At 49.1% G+C, this 15,072-nt stretch overlaps 1 protein-coding gene across 7 annotated transcripts in view; it reads right to left on the reverse strand.

Moving 5' to 3' along the window:
* Window positions 1-1,557: 1,557 nt before the first annotated feature.
* Window positions 1,558-15,072, reverse strand: part of BCOR (BCL6 corepressor) — a 57,876-nt gene continuing 44,361 nt past the window's right edge. For all 7 annotated transcript variants that reach the window (XM_065741580.1, XM_065741579.1, XM_065741584.1 and 4 more), the window contains 7 exons: window positions 14,568-14,896; window positions 13,973-14,233; window positions 9,697-9,863; window positions 4,851-4,996; window positions 3,936-4,013; window positions 3,577-3,727; window positions 1,558-2,665 (listed from right to left, as the gene is read on the reverse strand). In XM_065741580.1, the coding sequence (XP_065597652.1) occupies window positions 2,371-2,665; window positions 3,577-3,727; window positions 3,936-4,013; window positions 4,851-4,996; window positions 9,697-9,863; window positions 13,973-14,233; window positions 14,568-14,896 (1,427 nt within the window). In that variant the 3' untranslated portion in view covers window positions 1,558-2,370. The remainder of the gene's footprint in view (window positions 2,666-3,576; window positions 3,728-3,935; window positions 4,014-4,850; window positions 4,997-9,696; window positions 9,864-13,972; window positions 14,234-14,567; window positions 14,897-15,072) is intronic.

Raw genomic sequence — 15,072 nt, forward strand, 5'->3', positions numbered from 1 at the left:
TTCTTAGGTTGCTTCAAAGAGCTTCATCTTCTCATATGTTTGGGGATTTTTTTCACCTACAAGCTCACTTCCAGTCACTTTCTTCTCCTGAATCTCCTCAGCAGAAATGCAATGGTGATTGAGAAAGGAACCAATATACCTCTTCCTGACTCTGACATTCTGCTCATGGCATGCCAAGCCTATTCCTACCAACACAGGACCCACACACAACTGCAAATACTCTGCACTGCAAGCAATGCTATAAGGATGTTCTGTTTTTCAGTTAGTTTGCATTTGCACAAGTTTAAAGCAGCACTGTGGGCTTTTTTCCAATGCGAACAAAGTAACGAAGCTGAATGTCGAACAGCAGTCCTGCACGCAGAGCCTGGGAGGAGCCATCTTCAAACTGCTTCTGAGGGTGAGTCTGGCTGCTGGGCGCACATCTGATACGATTTCCACTCTGCTCCTGTGATCCTGCAAAGCAGAGGCCACACCGGGCTTCCAGCGGGTGCCTGGGCTCAGCCTTCGGGGGATTGCTCCACCGGGAAACACGTGGGTTATTCAGCCCAAAGGGGACACATCCTAGCAGAGCCCAGCCCTCTGGGTGAGGCAAGGAGTTCATACCTCAAGGCCCATGTACTCAGGGAAGCCTCCCTGCAAGGCCTGTAGGCCTGGCCTATTCTCCTCTGCTCTCCCAAGCATGCTGCCATTACAAAATAGCACATCCCGAGGATAAAATGGTCACGTTACATCAAGGGACTGCACCGCGGTCAGGTGTCCCTGCCACCACCCTATTTTTAGAGTGCAGGCGTGCCTGCATGACAGTAGCATGCGGCTGTTACTGTATTTGAGCACAGGGCCGACTGCCAGCATGGAGGAGGCCCAACTGTACCGGGCATGGGGAGCACGCAGGGCTGACTGAGGGGAGATGCTCAGGAGGACATCTCAGGATCCCAAGGAGCTGGGCAAATGAGGCGATGTGCCTGTATCCTGCTGGCCTGTGGGGTAGGGGGGAAGCAAGGTACCTGCAACGCCCTCCCAAAGCACTGCGGTGTTTGTCCGAGCCCTGTGAGCCCAGCTTCTTAGATGCAATTTCCTGAGCTATATGACATCAAGCTTCTGTTCCCCGAAAAATTCTCCCTTTCGGTTACCCCGAAGTGTGCACATAGCGCTTTGTATTAAATGATTTACCCTTGTACTATTTTCCTCCCCTCTGCAGACACCACTGAAAAGAAAATTCAGTCAATTCAACTTAAAAAGATGACAAAGGAGGAAAAATAATTGAACCTATTCACAATCCTTTAACTAAAAGGCCATGCAGAAAGTATTGTGAGCACTGCTTTTAAGCCTCTGTCCCATAAAGGGCTCCCAATGTTTTCTTGTAACCTTGAATTTAGAAAGTCAATGTAGATTCTACCTCAGATTTCACAAACCACTCTCGAGCACCTGTGCCTGCTCAGCTCTGCTCTGCAGGAAATGCACGCAGAGCCTCCTTTCATAAACATTAGTAAGTCAGAGCTTGTTTCACAGTCATGCACGGAATTAATGGGAGTCGCTTTAGCATCTTCATTTCTCAACAGTTTTATTGCCTTTAAGAAAATTTTTGTAAAATATAAATACAAAGGCAGGAGATTTACTTACAAAGTTAAAACACAGATCTCAAACATAAACACACAATTCAGAAAATTTAGTTTATGTACAGTTTCAAGCAACTTCAACATATGTTAGTTTTTCAATATTTTACAAGGTACAGAAAAAATAGTTCAAAGTCTTCTTTAAATAAAGAGCATAAAATGTTTAAACATATATAAACAATCCGGTTTGATGTGTGAAAACTAAATTTCACAGCTTTTAAATTAGGATATAAAAGTTCTTACAATTAGTTGATGCGTATGGATATGGTTTAATTTATATTACAAACTATTGAATTATATTCAATAGTGCTTACCTGGCCAAAGCAGGTAATTCTGTAAACAAAAAAACAAAAATAATATCACCAAGTGCCTTACCGAATCCTATCTCCCAAACAAGCCACACGACTTTGATCACATCACCTATAAAAAGTATGTTCTGTGTAATCAGTGCTTTGTATGAAACAAAGTCAATGTGTGGGTGTGTTCTCTAAAAAAAAAAAATGTTCCAAGTAATAACAAACTTATCCCAAAGCCTGTGTGCATTTAAAGAAACATTATATAACAATTTTGTAAAAACTGACTGAAGTTAAAAAAAAATTCTTCCAAAATCCATCCAACTGGAATTCAGATCTCTTATATAAAGGAAAGATATTTTCATATTTCATAGTGTCCTTTCTTTACAGAAACAATTGCATTTGAACACATATACATAAAGAAGTAACTGTATATAGCACTGTACATTAATCGGCCTGTTGGTTCACCAAAGGATGTCGAAGGGAGGGTCCTCGTGTGGATGCAACCAGTGAAGCGAGGAGCCCAGCAAAGTCTTGAGTTCGCTTGTAAACTCTACCAAGTCCAACAGCTCTTTGCTTTCTGGGTTAAACGCTTCAAGGTCCGTAGCACAAGCGAACAACTGGCTGAGAGAAGTCTGTTTGTAAAACTCTGCCTCCGTGATGGTGACGACTTCCAGATTGGGGAAGTTGCAGCGGAAGATGCGAGATGACATTTTTAGCCTCTTCACCACGTCCGAGAGCAAGAGCCAGTTCCGTGGTCTATGGAGGCGAAGGAGAAAAAGGTTCCAACAACCGACTTGAAGCCACTCAACCCTACACCACCCCACTGCTGTGTGACAGAGCCCTGCCCACCCCACACTAACAAACCACTCCCTCCAAGCCAAGAGCTTCGCCCCGGGGCACACCGCAGATGCAGGTGCTGGAGCCTGCCAACCTGGGCTTTGTGAGCATGTGTGAAAGCAGCCATATCAACGTCTCAAACTTTCACCTGGCAGCAGGTCAGGGGATGGACAACAATTAGAACCTGAGTTTCAGCACCTCTGACTTCCAGAGGTCTTGATTTGAAAAACAAGCCATTGGAGGGCTGTTTTTCAGATTAAGAAGACAGTTCTTTAATTTTATCTTCCTACTTTTCTGCTCAGAAAACTTGAGTTACATCAATCACCCAAATAATGAGAACGTGCTAAAACCTGCCCTCCTGCATGATTAGTATTTAGAACTACTTTTCCCACAGCTGTCATCAAAATGGTGCAAATGACAAATGGTAGCTGTTTACTAAGCTAATTTATATCTTGAATATAATACAGAATAAAACTTTTTAGGTCTTTGCTTCCGATTATTATCACAGAATCTTCTGTAAGGTGTTTGTGTCTGACCTCATTCAGAGTTGAAACCAGTTCTGCTGCAGCACCAGCAGTAGCGCTGTCACGTTGACAATCTCAAAAGCATGTACGCTCAGCAAAGCAGAAAAGTCCATTAAATAAAATTAAGAACACCTTACAGACATTAATGCCAATTTAAAGCACTAGAAGCACTTACATTTGGGGATATTATACCAAGGTGTCCAGCTGGAACAAGGGGAGGAATTTGTATTCAGATGTCATTCACTCTGCTACGCAGCAGAGACGAGCTGCTGCCATCCCAAGCCCAAAACCTGTATTTGTTCTTACCCCTGAGAGAGACACACTTGTATGTTGTAACACGGCAAGGGAGGCTCATCTGAAAATTCAAACTCAAACACATCGCTGAAGCCGTCTTCATCTTCCTCACCGGGGCCAGGGGGGTTTGCCAAGACATCAAATCCAGATTCATCTTTCGGATCTAAATAAAATTGAATAAAGAGGCCGACTCAGCATTTAAGAGCCCGCTGCAGATCTTGCTTCCCTTCTAATAATATAATCTGTAAATAAAATTGATTTGCTTCCTTCCTAACTTCCTCTGCCACAAAAACGGGCCAGCCTCCACCCCCACCTGCTGCATGCTTTGGAAGTCTCCACATACAAAGAGATAAAGGGCAACATTTGCTTACCACACACAGAGCTTCCATAGAAATCCCAGTACAAACCAGGGTCATCAACACTTCGACCTTGCAGGTCAGTTAAATACTCTGGAGAGGAAAAAACAACAACAAAAGCATACTGATGAGAACAAAAAGCTGGCACGTTTAGCAGACTGTGTGTCATACAGAGCTCCACCATGCATACCTCAAGCCTTCCACCAGAACAAGCACAGCGTATTCCTGACGCACGCACGCACACGGAATACGTCATGCACACGCCATCCTCACAAACATGCCTGGAATTTGTTTCTCCCTGCATCCCTTCTCCCATCACATGAAACCATGACCATGGATAACCGTATGACATCACGTAACCACCCTGGGTCTGACAAGGATGGACTTGACCTTAAGCTGCACTGACAGTGACCTTTTATTTCTGTGAGATGCAGCATGTGCCATGCTTCTTGGCCTGCCGTTACTATGGGCATCGACTTGGGGGTGACACACTGGACACAAAGAAACTGATGGAGAAGGTTTTTCCCTACAGCTACGTTTAGTAGATCCAAGTATGCTATACAGACATAACTTGTGGGATTTGAACCTTGAGTTGTGAAAAAATACTGGAATTCAAGACACCAAGAAGTCTACAGTACTGGTGTCCTAATACAGGTGTCTTTCATCAAAACTAATGGGAAAATGCTTAAAGTATGTTAGAACACGGACAGAGTCTGAACATGGACATAGTGTTATGAGATATGGAATGAAGCAGAACTTGGAAAAAAAAACCAAGTAATACATGGAAAAAAAGCAAGACCATGGGAAACTTGTCTGTGCTTCTGCAAACAAAGGGGAGCTCTGCAAGCCCCCTTCCAGGAAGCAAGGAGTAGGATTTCCTGGGGCTGGGAAACACCACCCCATGGCCATGTGCACCCAGGAGCTACCCACCTGTGAGGAAGGTCTCCATAAGCTCGCTGTGGGTCATCTTCACAATGGTCCTCCCCGAGTACGTCGCAAGCGTTGGGTCAGCACCGTAGGACAACAACAGACGGACAATTTCTAAGTGATCATTTTCTACTGCGTCATGGATTGGTCTAGGAAGAAGGAAAAAAAGACTGTGGCGTTACACTTTGACTCAAGAATTATGCAAATGCATTTGAAAAGAAACTTCTGACTTCAGACCAAAGTTATTTATAGTGAATAACGCTATTAATACAGCTGTCAATCGTCTCATTGCCAGTTTCACTCGCGCATCGCTCCTTCCCCTCTCGGTTTTTCACAGTCAGACCGCTCGGGGCAGGCATTTCTGTTGCAGCTATTCATGGCCTCATGCGTTTTGAGGGCCGGTACAATAATTACAGCCCTGTAACAGAAAGCAGGAGTTTGCACGATGCCTCACAAACACCGTTTTGCCGCAAGTCACTCTGCCGCTCCAAATCTCTGCCCATTTAGCAGCGTGCTGCGCAGCACAGGCCCATTCAGACTGCCTTTAAAATTTATTATACGTAACGGGGAGCAGTCTGGAAGCAGAACCTATCGTCCACCAAGTAATGAAGATGTGCTAAGCTCCGTCATTTCCCAGGATGGTGAGGAGCAGGGAACTGAATGTTGTGAAGGCAACCAAGCCCAGGGGGGAGCAGCCACAGCTACGGAGCTCAGCGCTGTGCTCATCTCCCTCCCTTTAGCCTGCTGAGCAGAAAAGCTGCTGCGCCTGGCAGATCACAAGTCTAGAGAGAGAAGGATGGCTGCAGCCAGCACTGCGTGCTGCCTGCCTGCAAAACTTGCCGAGCCACATCGCAAGGAAACCTCATCTGCAAGCAGAGTGAGCAAAGCCCTCGGTTCTGTGTGCCAAGTGGTGCTGGCTGCTCACCAGGGCCGAGCCCCCCGCCACACACAGCAGCATCTCCACTACGTGAGCACTGCGTTGGTGTGGGCTGGCAGCCAGGGATCAAGCTGGGAGTGGTGGCTGCACGGAACAGCAAGGGGCCAGGACACAGGAGGGGCAGAAGGGGACAGCCGCTGCCTTCACATCTACTACAGAGTGTGGCTGGCGGGAGGGAGCTTTGAGATGTGCCTTGCAAAGAAGAATGTTCCAGGTGTGCTTATTCCAAGTGCCTCCCAGCAGGCTGTGATGTAGGATGATTAACACTGGGGACACAAAGCACTCGCACTTGCTCTTATCCCACTGGAAAGCTGTGCGCACTTCTGCTGCTAACATGCACAAGCTGCACTGACATTAAGAGGTAAACATGGCGAGTGTGAAGCTCGTTCCTTCCAGAGAGGGCTCACTCTGTGCCAAGGGTCAGGGCACCCCTCATCAAATATTTCTAACATCACACCAAAACAACATGATGCCCTGAGAAAGACCATACCGCACTGCCCTGCACCCCAGGCAACCCTCCCCACCCCCCCCCCCAACACTCAGTGCATATGGAGCAGCAACACTCACCTGCACCAAAGTGCTCCCATCCCTATCAGGCACAGAGCACCCCATGCCAAAAACCTGGCAGGGCACAGGGAAGGGCGCACGCAATGTTCCAACACTGAGTACACTTCTATTCCCTACTCCCTCACGTTGCTGCAGTTTTTAATGGCGAGCTGTTTTCCATTTTATTTCAGAATTAGGATCTTCTGGTTTTATACAGAGGGGGGGGAAGGACTGTGGGTTTATTGGTTTGCGGGTTTTCTTGTTTGTTGTTTTTCTGTTTCTTTTTTTTTTTTAAACTGACTTACCTAAATGGCTTTAGAAGCAGTAATGAATTCAAGATGATTGCTTAACTTATTAAAAACAGCATCTCAATCGCTGCCTGGTGCTCCCATCGATTTAACAACACCCAGCCAAGTTTATTAAAGAAGGAAACCCTGGGAGGGAGCCCCTCTCCCCTCTATACAGCTCAGCAGGGTGCTGCAACAGGGCAGCAGTGGGATGGGGCAGCCCCATCTCCGCCGCCCACAGAGCACCTGGGCATGAGAAGAGATTTTCTGAAGGCAATGATAAGGCTGTGCAGAAGGAGGAAGAACGATAAATAGGAGGAAGCAAAGGGAGGAAAGAAAATGTTGGCAGAGAGAAAAAAAGGAGAGATTCCCGCAGATAAGGCAGTAACAGCACACTAACAGGCTCCCTTTATGGCTAGCACAGCTTTTTGGCAGGCTCACCAGTGGGATCGTGCAAAGGATACCCATGTTTACCTCTCCCACTAGGGCAGGCAGAGGAGGGAACGTTTTTCTGCCTTGGCAGAGTGTACCACCACCTTTGTAGGATGCAGAAGTCAATGCTGGAGCTGGGAACTTTCTGACACAAGAAAAAGATCCCTGCAAGTCTTTTCCTATGCTCCTTTACCCATATAATCTTCTCTGCCCTGAGCACAGGGAAATAAAACACTCTTGGTACTGTTAACAGCAGTACAGCTTGTCTTTAAAACATATCCTTCAAAAGGGCCCCAAAAGGGTCTGGGGACATTCAAGAGCAGCAATATCCCACAGCAGACGCGCATCTCTGGTGTACTGTCCAACCCTTCCTACTATTTTTACTGCTCCTCGAGTCAGGAAAACATTTTGTTGGGGGTTTATCATTCCACCACCCAAATTATAAACTATTTAGACCAGCCGGGGTTTGCTTGCAGCCTTCCAGGCACCATCCAGATTTCCTCGCTGCAGCAAGAGGACTCGTAACTCCTGCCAACGCCAACCAGAGGGCACGGGGAGAGCCACCTTGGCATGCTGTCTGCTCACAACAGCTCGGAGTCCCCCAGCACACAGTCAGGGAAAAAGGCAGAACACCGCAGCCTGTTTCCCTGCACAGGGAAGCACAGCAGCACAGACACAAGCATCAGGAGCCAGGACCAAACTAAGCCCCCCTGACACAATGACTAACGGTGACACCGCGGGCTCACGCTGGCTGCCCAAGCAGCTTACTGAATGAGCTCACTATTGCTGCCCAGGGACTCAAGAGCTCCCAGCGCAACCAAAAATACCTCTGGCTGCTGAGTGGACTGGGGAGGTGGTGGAGGGGACAACGAAGAGCATTCAGTGCAGTTACAGAAGCAGGGGTGGGGTGTTAAGTCTTTGATGATGGGGTTTCTTTTGCTTGTTTGTTTGCTTTTAACACATAAATATCTTTCCAAGGGGGCAATGCATTCAGGAATTCAGCTGCAGCTGTCCTTGTTCATTGCAGGGGAGTTGGTTTAGATGGCCTTTTCCCTTACAGCTCAAATGATTGTGTGAATCTATGAATTAGAATTTGAAAAGCTGAGGAAGATTGACACTGCTTTCCATCCAAAAATTCAAGGATGAAAACTGGTTAAGGCTTCGAGTTCAAAATGCAATTTATCTTACAAACACCAGGAGCTGCTCCAGGGAGATGGACAAGGCTGGCCCTCCCCATCAAAGCCTCTGCTATCCGTCCCGTTGGTTGCTGACACTGCAGCATCAGGCTCACATGTACTTGGGATTCACAATATCCATGGGGCAGCATCTCAAAAAAACACTAAGTGCCACCACAAAACAAAGGGAGGCACAAGCTGAGCTCTGACAGAACCATTCGGGATCAGATCATCATTACATTCACTGCTAAAGCACATTTTCCCCAAAATAACTTTCACAAGTCGAGTTTGTTCCTGGAAAATCAACTCCACCTCTGAACTGAAACCCAATGCACACTCCCAGGTGGCAGTGACAGCACAGCTCCGGGCTGGTTTGCTACCAGAGCTGCTCAGTCAGTGGGATGAACAGCTCTGGGGTCCATTTTAACGGGACACTGTGTGCCCCTGGAGGGCTCCTCCAGCCGTTGCCTTGGGGCAGCCATCAGGGCCCTGATGGACCATCCCCACAGCCCAACTTTTGTTCTGCGGACTCCTCCCTTCCCCAGCTAATGCATGAAGAGCTTAAAAACAAAAGCCGCAGCCCTTAGTCATGCTGATTTTCCCTCCCCGGCTATTGGGATGGTGATGGCAAATGTGATAAACCATTTAAGATAACAAGCAGCAGGAGCCCAGTGGAATACAAAGCGACCTGTCCCCAGCACGAATAGCTCCGATCAAGTACTGCATATTCGGGGGAAAAGTTATCCCAAGGTCAGCCCCGCAGAGGTGGCCAAAGGCAGCCTTAGAGGTCGGGAAGGACTTTCTATCAGGAGATAGACCAGGAGTTTAGAAAAGATGCCAAGCCACATCCTCTGCATCCACAAAGCAAAATGGAAAATACAAAACAAAACCAAGCTCAATATCTATTCCATGAGCACCCCTACTATTCTCTGAAGAGAAACAAAAGCCAGCGCTGGCTCTAAAAAAATCAATCCAAAATATGCAACACGCAGATAATATGGTTTAACAGCTAAGCAAAACTACATTTTTATAAAGCACATATAGGGCCTGCACACCCAATCGCTGCAAGAGCCTGAAGTGCTCTTAAAAGTAACACCACTAACAAGGCAAAGACCACTCTTTTGGCACAACTCAAAGGACCTGGAGCACAGACAAATGGGGCTGCAGCTCAAGTATCATTCCTTCCTGCCCTGCAGCTGGGGATTTCACAAACTCTTAAAAAAAAAAAAGACTTGTTAAAATTCCCAGGGGAAAAAAAACAAAAAACCAACAAACCCACACTATGCTGAATCTGAGGCACAACAATTCCACACCCCCGGCACTCCATCAACGCCCCAACAGCCAAAGACAGGAGGGCAGAGCAGCGCTGCAACCTGGGGGGCTTCACACAAGCCTGAAGGCACACGGGGAGCAAAAAGCAGAGGGACAAGGAACATCCCCATGCAGCTGTCACGGTGCTGGCTGCTGCTCACCTGGTTCCATCCTGCGCGCTGCAGTTGACGTCAGCCCCGTACTCGAGGAGATGCCGCACGATGCTCAGCCAGCCCCTGGCACAGGCCTCGTGCAGAGCACAGTAACCCGCGTTGTCACGGTGGTTGACATCGCAGACCTTGTTTTCCAGACAGTAGAGCACTACTTCCTGAAAAGAGCAGAGGAGGAAAAACAGACACACTGTTATTTGTCACTGCCGTGCTGCACGGGTTTCTCTCCTCTAAGGAAGAAGATGCTGGAGGAGACAACACACAATCACTATGATTAATACATGTGTGGGGCTAGCAGCAAGGCTCTGGCCCTTACACCTGCGTTTTTGAGTGCAGGATTCCAAACATGCAACAGCATCATGGCTGGTGTCAGTTAGACTGTAAAAGGTAAAACCGCGTGACCTGATACAAAACACATTTAACACATAGAGGACAGTTTCCTACCAGGAAACAAAAAAGCCTGGCTCTATCAGCATCAGGGAAATCCCATCTTCACCCACGCTGATTTCTGGGTGGAACCCAAGCTGGGCACCATCGCCCAACAATAAACCTACTGCTGCAAACTCAGCATCATTTGTCTTGCAGTTAGTGCACCGTGGTGGAGTATGACCAAAGATCTGGGGTGATGCAAGTCTTCCTCAATTTTGGCATAAAAAAACAACCCAACTTGGAGGGACCTGAGAGCAGACTTTCAGTATCTAAAGCACCCCTTTAGATACTATGAGAAGGGAGGGGTCAGACTCCTTAGCAGTCTGCTGTGATAGGAAAAAGTGAAATGGTTTCCAAATAAAAGAGGGGAGATTTAGAGCAGATATGGAGAAGTTTTTCACAATAAGGGTGGTGCGGAACTGGCACAGATTGCCCAGAGAGGTGGGGATGCCCCATCCCTGGAGACACTCAGGGTCAGGCTGGACAGGGCTCTGAGCAACCTGATGGAGCTGTAGGTGTCCCTGTTCGTTGCAGGGCAGTTGGACTAGGAGGCCTCTAAGGGCCTTCCAACTCAAGCGATTCTATGATTCAATGATTCCACTATTTCTGAGTGATGCTGTAGATACAGACACAACAACATGAAAGCACCAATTGTGCATTTGCTGCTCCCAAGGATTACAACGTACATCAAGGATCAGGGGGGCCCCTTGCTTTGTCAAAAGACAAGAATTCAGCAACACCACGCACAACGCAGATATTCCTCCTGGCTTCAAATCCAGCAGAAAACCCACAATCAGCCGTGCTCCCAGCATCCCTGACCTGGGGACTGGTATCCAGGATACAGCATGGAGCTTCTCGTAGGCCCGCACCGACCAGCCTGAGAGCGGAGCAGCCAGAAGCCATCCCGCCCAGAGTCTTGGTTCCCATCATCCCACTCACTGCCCCAGGGCCAAGAATTGGCCCACAGAGGAGGATGCTCTCACCTCGTGCTTTTCCAAAGAAGGGTGGTGTGAAATTATACCCTAAAGGCACGACTTTCCCTGTGCACCAGGCCTCCCTGCCGGGCAGCCGGGCACACTGTGGACGGATGGCTGCAGGCAGCAGAAGCCTGGCTGTGCTCAGCACTGCTTTTAGCACACAGTTACCGTTTAAAATAGCTTCTGCAGCTCAGAATAAGAAAAGGGCTTTTCAACTATTTCTGCGGAAGGAAAAGGCTCGTTCCAGGGCAGAGGACCCACCGCTGGCCAACTAATTCTGTTGGGCAATTCTACATTAAGAGGCTATAAGAAGAATGCCATTAACCACAAAATGTAACCATAAAGCCCATAAAACTCTACATTGTTAATTAATTAAATGCCTCATTAACTTTTTTTTTAAACATGATTTATTCAATTCACAAAAAAATTAGCCATCGCCTCCAAACGTAGGGACACGTGGTGCCACGTGGTGCCACAAACATGCTTTGGGTTCCACAAGCATCTCTCGCTAACACTGGAGAAAGGCCATGGAAACGCAGCAGGCTCATGCAAGCACCCTGCTCTGCTCCCAGACAAAGTACAGATTGGACCCTCAAAGCCCAGCGTCAGCGGAGAGAGCCCACCAGAGCCTTTCCTTCCCCATGCACTTATTGCCTCCCTGGATGGAATTTGTTCCCAAATCTAGCAGAGAACTGCCGGAGTCCAGGCACGGACTAAAAAGCAGTGAGCAGCACACGGCCGGGCAGCCTTTCTCTCCCGTCGCATTCATTACATGAACCGCTTGTAATTTTTTTTCCGAAAAGCCTTTATGCTCCCTGTAATTCCTCCTCCTTCTCCCCCCACCCCCTCCACAAACAGTAAATTACAGTTTTAAGACTACTATTATCTCAAGTCATTTGTTTCAAATGGTGAAAATGTAATGGATTCAAGCACGACCGCAGGCTGATGCGCAGGGCCTGGCGCAGACTCCAGCCAAGGAAGCGCACGGCTCTCCTGCAGCCCCGGGTTAGCTCTGAGCACAGCCATGTGCCTCTGAATGAGCCACGGCCGCCCTTCAGCACCACCAGCCCTGCTGCTCACAGAGCAGCACCGGCTGCCGAAGGTCGCACGCTAGCAAATGTGCTTTACCCACCCAGCTTTCTTCTTTTTATCGGAACTTCTTGACCACTCCAATTTTTCCAGGGGATTCAGCTTCACACTGAGTGCAGCGGTGCAGCTGCTGGCCAGCAAGCAGGCCAGAGATCCCACAGCTGCTCCAACTACCACAGCCACCCCCCACTAACAGCTGCAGGGTTCTTCCCCTGCTGTGCTCCTGGGGAGCCACTCTCTGACAGCAAATTAAAACTCCCACCCAAACACAGGTCTGCTCATGGGCTTCAGGACCTTCACCCTGGCTTTCTGCAGCTACCCCAAATAGGGCTGTAGCCAGCTCCTGCTACCAGCAAAGCAGAAAGAGAGCCTTCAGCCCCTGCTCGAGCAGGACCTTGGCCCGTCACGGGTTTTTGGAGCAGCTCCTGTTGATCCGAGTGGAGCACAGAAATCAAAGCACCCGGTCTCACGGCAGCTCGCTACGCAACTGAGTGCTTGTCCTCGTAGATGCCAAGCAGGAAGAAAATACTCAAAACTTACAGCACACATCACAATATATTTTGGCTTTGGATCCATGGGAAATTTTAGATCCATGGGAACTTAAATAATTCAAGTGAGGAAGATTACCATAGTAACGTTGTAGCAACTACTGCTCCTCCTCCCAGCTAGAAGGGCCCCAAGCTGGAAACAGTTGTGCCCAGGGCATACACCACAGAATCATTAAGACTGGAAAAGACCTCTAAGAGCACTGAGTAAAAGCACCAGCCCATCACACCATGCACAATGACCACATCCCTCAGTGCCACATCTGCACGTGAACACCTCCAGGGACAGTGACTGCATCACTACCCTGGGCAGCCTGTGCTACTGCCTCATCGCTCTTTATGAGAAGAAATCCTCTCTAATATGCTACCTGAATCTCTGCTGGCACAACTTGAAGCTGTTCCATTCCTGTCCTGTCTCTGTTACCTGGAAGAAGAGGCTGATCCCGACCTCAACACAAGCTCCTTTCAGGTGGTTGTAGAGAGTGACAGGGTATCCCCTGATCCTCTTCTCCAGACTGAACAATCCCGGTTTCCTCCCTGCCCACTTTGCAGGCCTCCCTCTAGCCCTCGCCACACACAAGCCATGCCCAGGCTCCAACGAACCCCTGAAGTACTTCTGATGGTCAGGCTGATGCCTCCAGCGCTGAGGTTGAGGCTGCCCTTTCACCCAGCTGCACAGAGGCCAGGAATTGTGCACTGCAGCGCAAGGCCCGGCACTGCATGACAACACCGCTCAGATGTATATACCCAAATAAAAGTGTGCTCCTGAGCAGCTGAACCGCCGAGTGCATCACTCTCCAATTTCTGTAGGACCAGGAGGCTGCTCTGTGAGCAGGAGCAGCTCTGGGAAGCCCCGTGCTGCCAGCACAACGCACACGGAGCGCTCCCGCAGCACATATGAGCATGCAGGAAGGACACCGAGCGCTGTCTCACACACCCATCATTCCTCGGAGAAAAGAGGGAAAAACAAAAGCCCGCTTCTAAACCACCCGCTCCTCACCAGGGACAAAGGCAAAAATGACACGGCTCATTAGAGATCACCTAAAAGAAAAAAAGCCCTGGGTTCTGTTTGCAGATGGTTCGCATTTAGACAGAAGCGAGGGCTGCTAATAGGCCTTCACTCCGTGCTCACTGCCCTCCCTGCAGATCTGGGGGTGGGGGGACAGGTTCCCGCAGCACCCCAGCCTCCCACCCATCCTGCTGGATCACCCCCAGGCACAGGCTCACCTCGTAGCCCAGGCGGGCCGCCCGCTGCAGCAGGGTCTCTCCCGCGTTCTTGTTGACGATGAGGCGGCGTGCCTCGGGAGGCATGGGGCGGCTGGGGGGGGGCTCGGGCGGGGGGCTGGCCACCTGCAAGGCAGCAGGCTGGGGGGGAGGCGGGGCGGGCTGCAGCCGCTCATACAGCTTCTGCTCGTAGGGCTTGATGGGCGAGGAGTCGCAGTCCGAAGGGGGCTCCGTGCGCTTCCTCACCTTCCTCGGTACTGGCACCTGTCAAAACCATCACTGCGTTAGGCTTCTGCCTTTTTATTTTTCCCTCCCTGCTTTCACAGTGCAGTGTTTTGCCAGCGGAGAATTACACTTTTCCGCCGGCGCTGAATTTTTTTAAGCAGGATCCGCGACAGCTTTTAGACACAAGGCTCCTCCATCACCACAACAGCAGCTCGGATGCGGGCAGGGTAAGGAAAGCAAATGCAGAACGTGCAAAGCACGCACGGAAACGCCGGCACGGAGCACCGCTGCCTGCATGCACTCAGCACAGTCGCTCTGCACGTTAGCTCTGCGCTCAGAGCGCTAGTGGGCAATTAAGGCTAAATAAAGATACCTTATCTTCAGCATTTTCGATATCTGTGGTGTCATCCCCTGTCAGGGATGACCTCCTCCTCCTCTCCTGCAGTGCCAAGTGTTTTGTTTTACACTGACGTTTCCCTGATGGCTTCTCGCACTCGGCGTATTTCTGCAGCAGAGACTCAGGTTGGAAATCCTCCTCTTCGTCTGTGTACAGCCCATCTGTCTTCCGGCTTTCTTTAATTTTCTGCTGTTTGGCAGCCAACCTCGAGGCTGGAGTGCAGCTTGGCTGAGCCTGCCTTTTGCTGTTTGCATTGCTGGATGAAAGGCTCTTCATGTGCGGAGACACTGGGAACACAGGCAAGCCTAAACGGGAAGGAAAGGCATTACACGTTGCATGGCGCGTTAAAAGCAAAACATATTGCTAGCACTTAACACGAGCTCCTTGACTGCTTAAGAGATCTACCAATTACACTTTCAAATCATTAATATTTCAAGCGTGCCGCATTCCAATTGTAAACAGCACCCAGCAACCTAACGGC

This window comes from Cyrtonyx montezumae, unplaced genomic scaffold (genome assembly GCF_038088225.1).
Source record: "Cyrtonyx montezumae isolate F1298 unplaced genomic scaffold, pur_monq_1.0 scaffold_3, whole genome shotgun sequence".
Classification (NCBI taxonomy): Eukaryota; Metazoa; Chordata; class Aves; order Galliformes; family Odontophoridae; genus Cyrtonyx; species Cyrtonyx montezumae.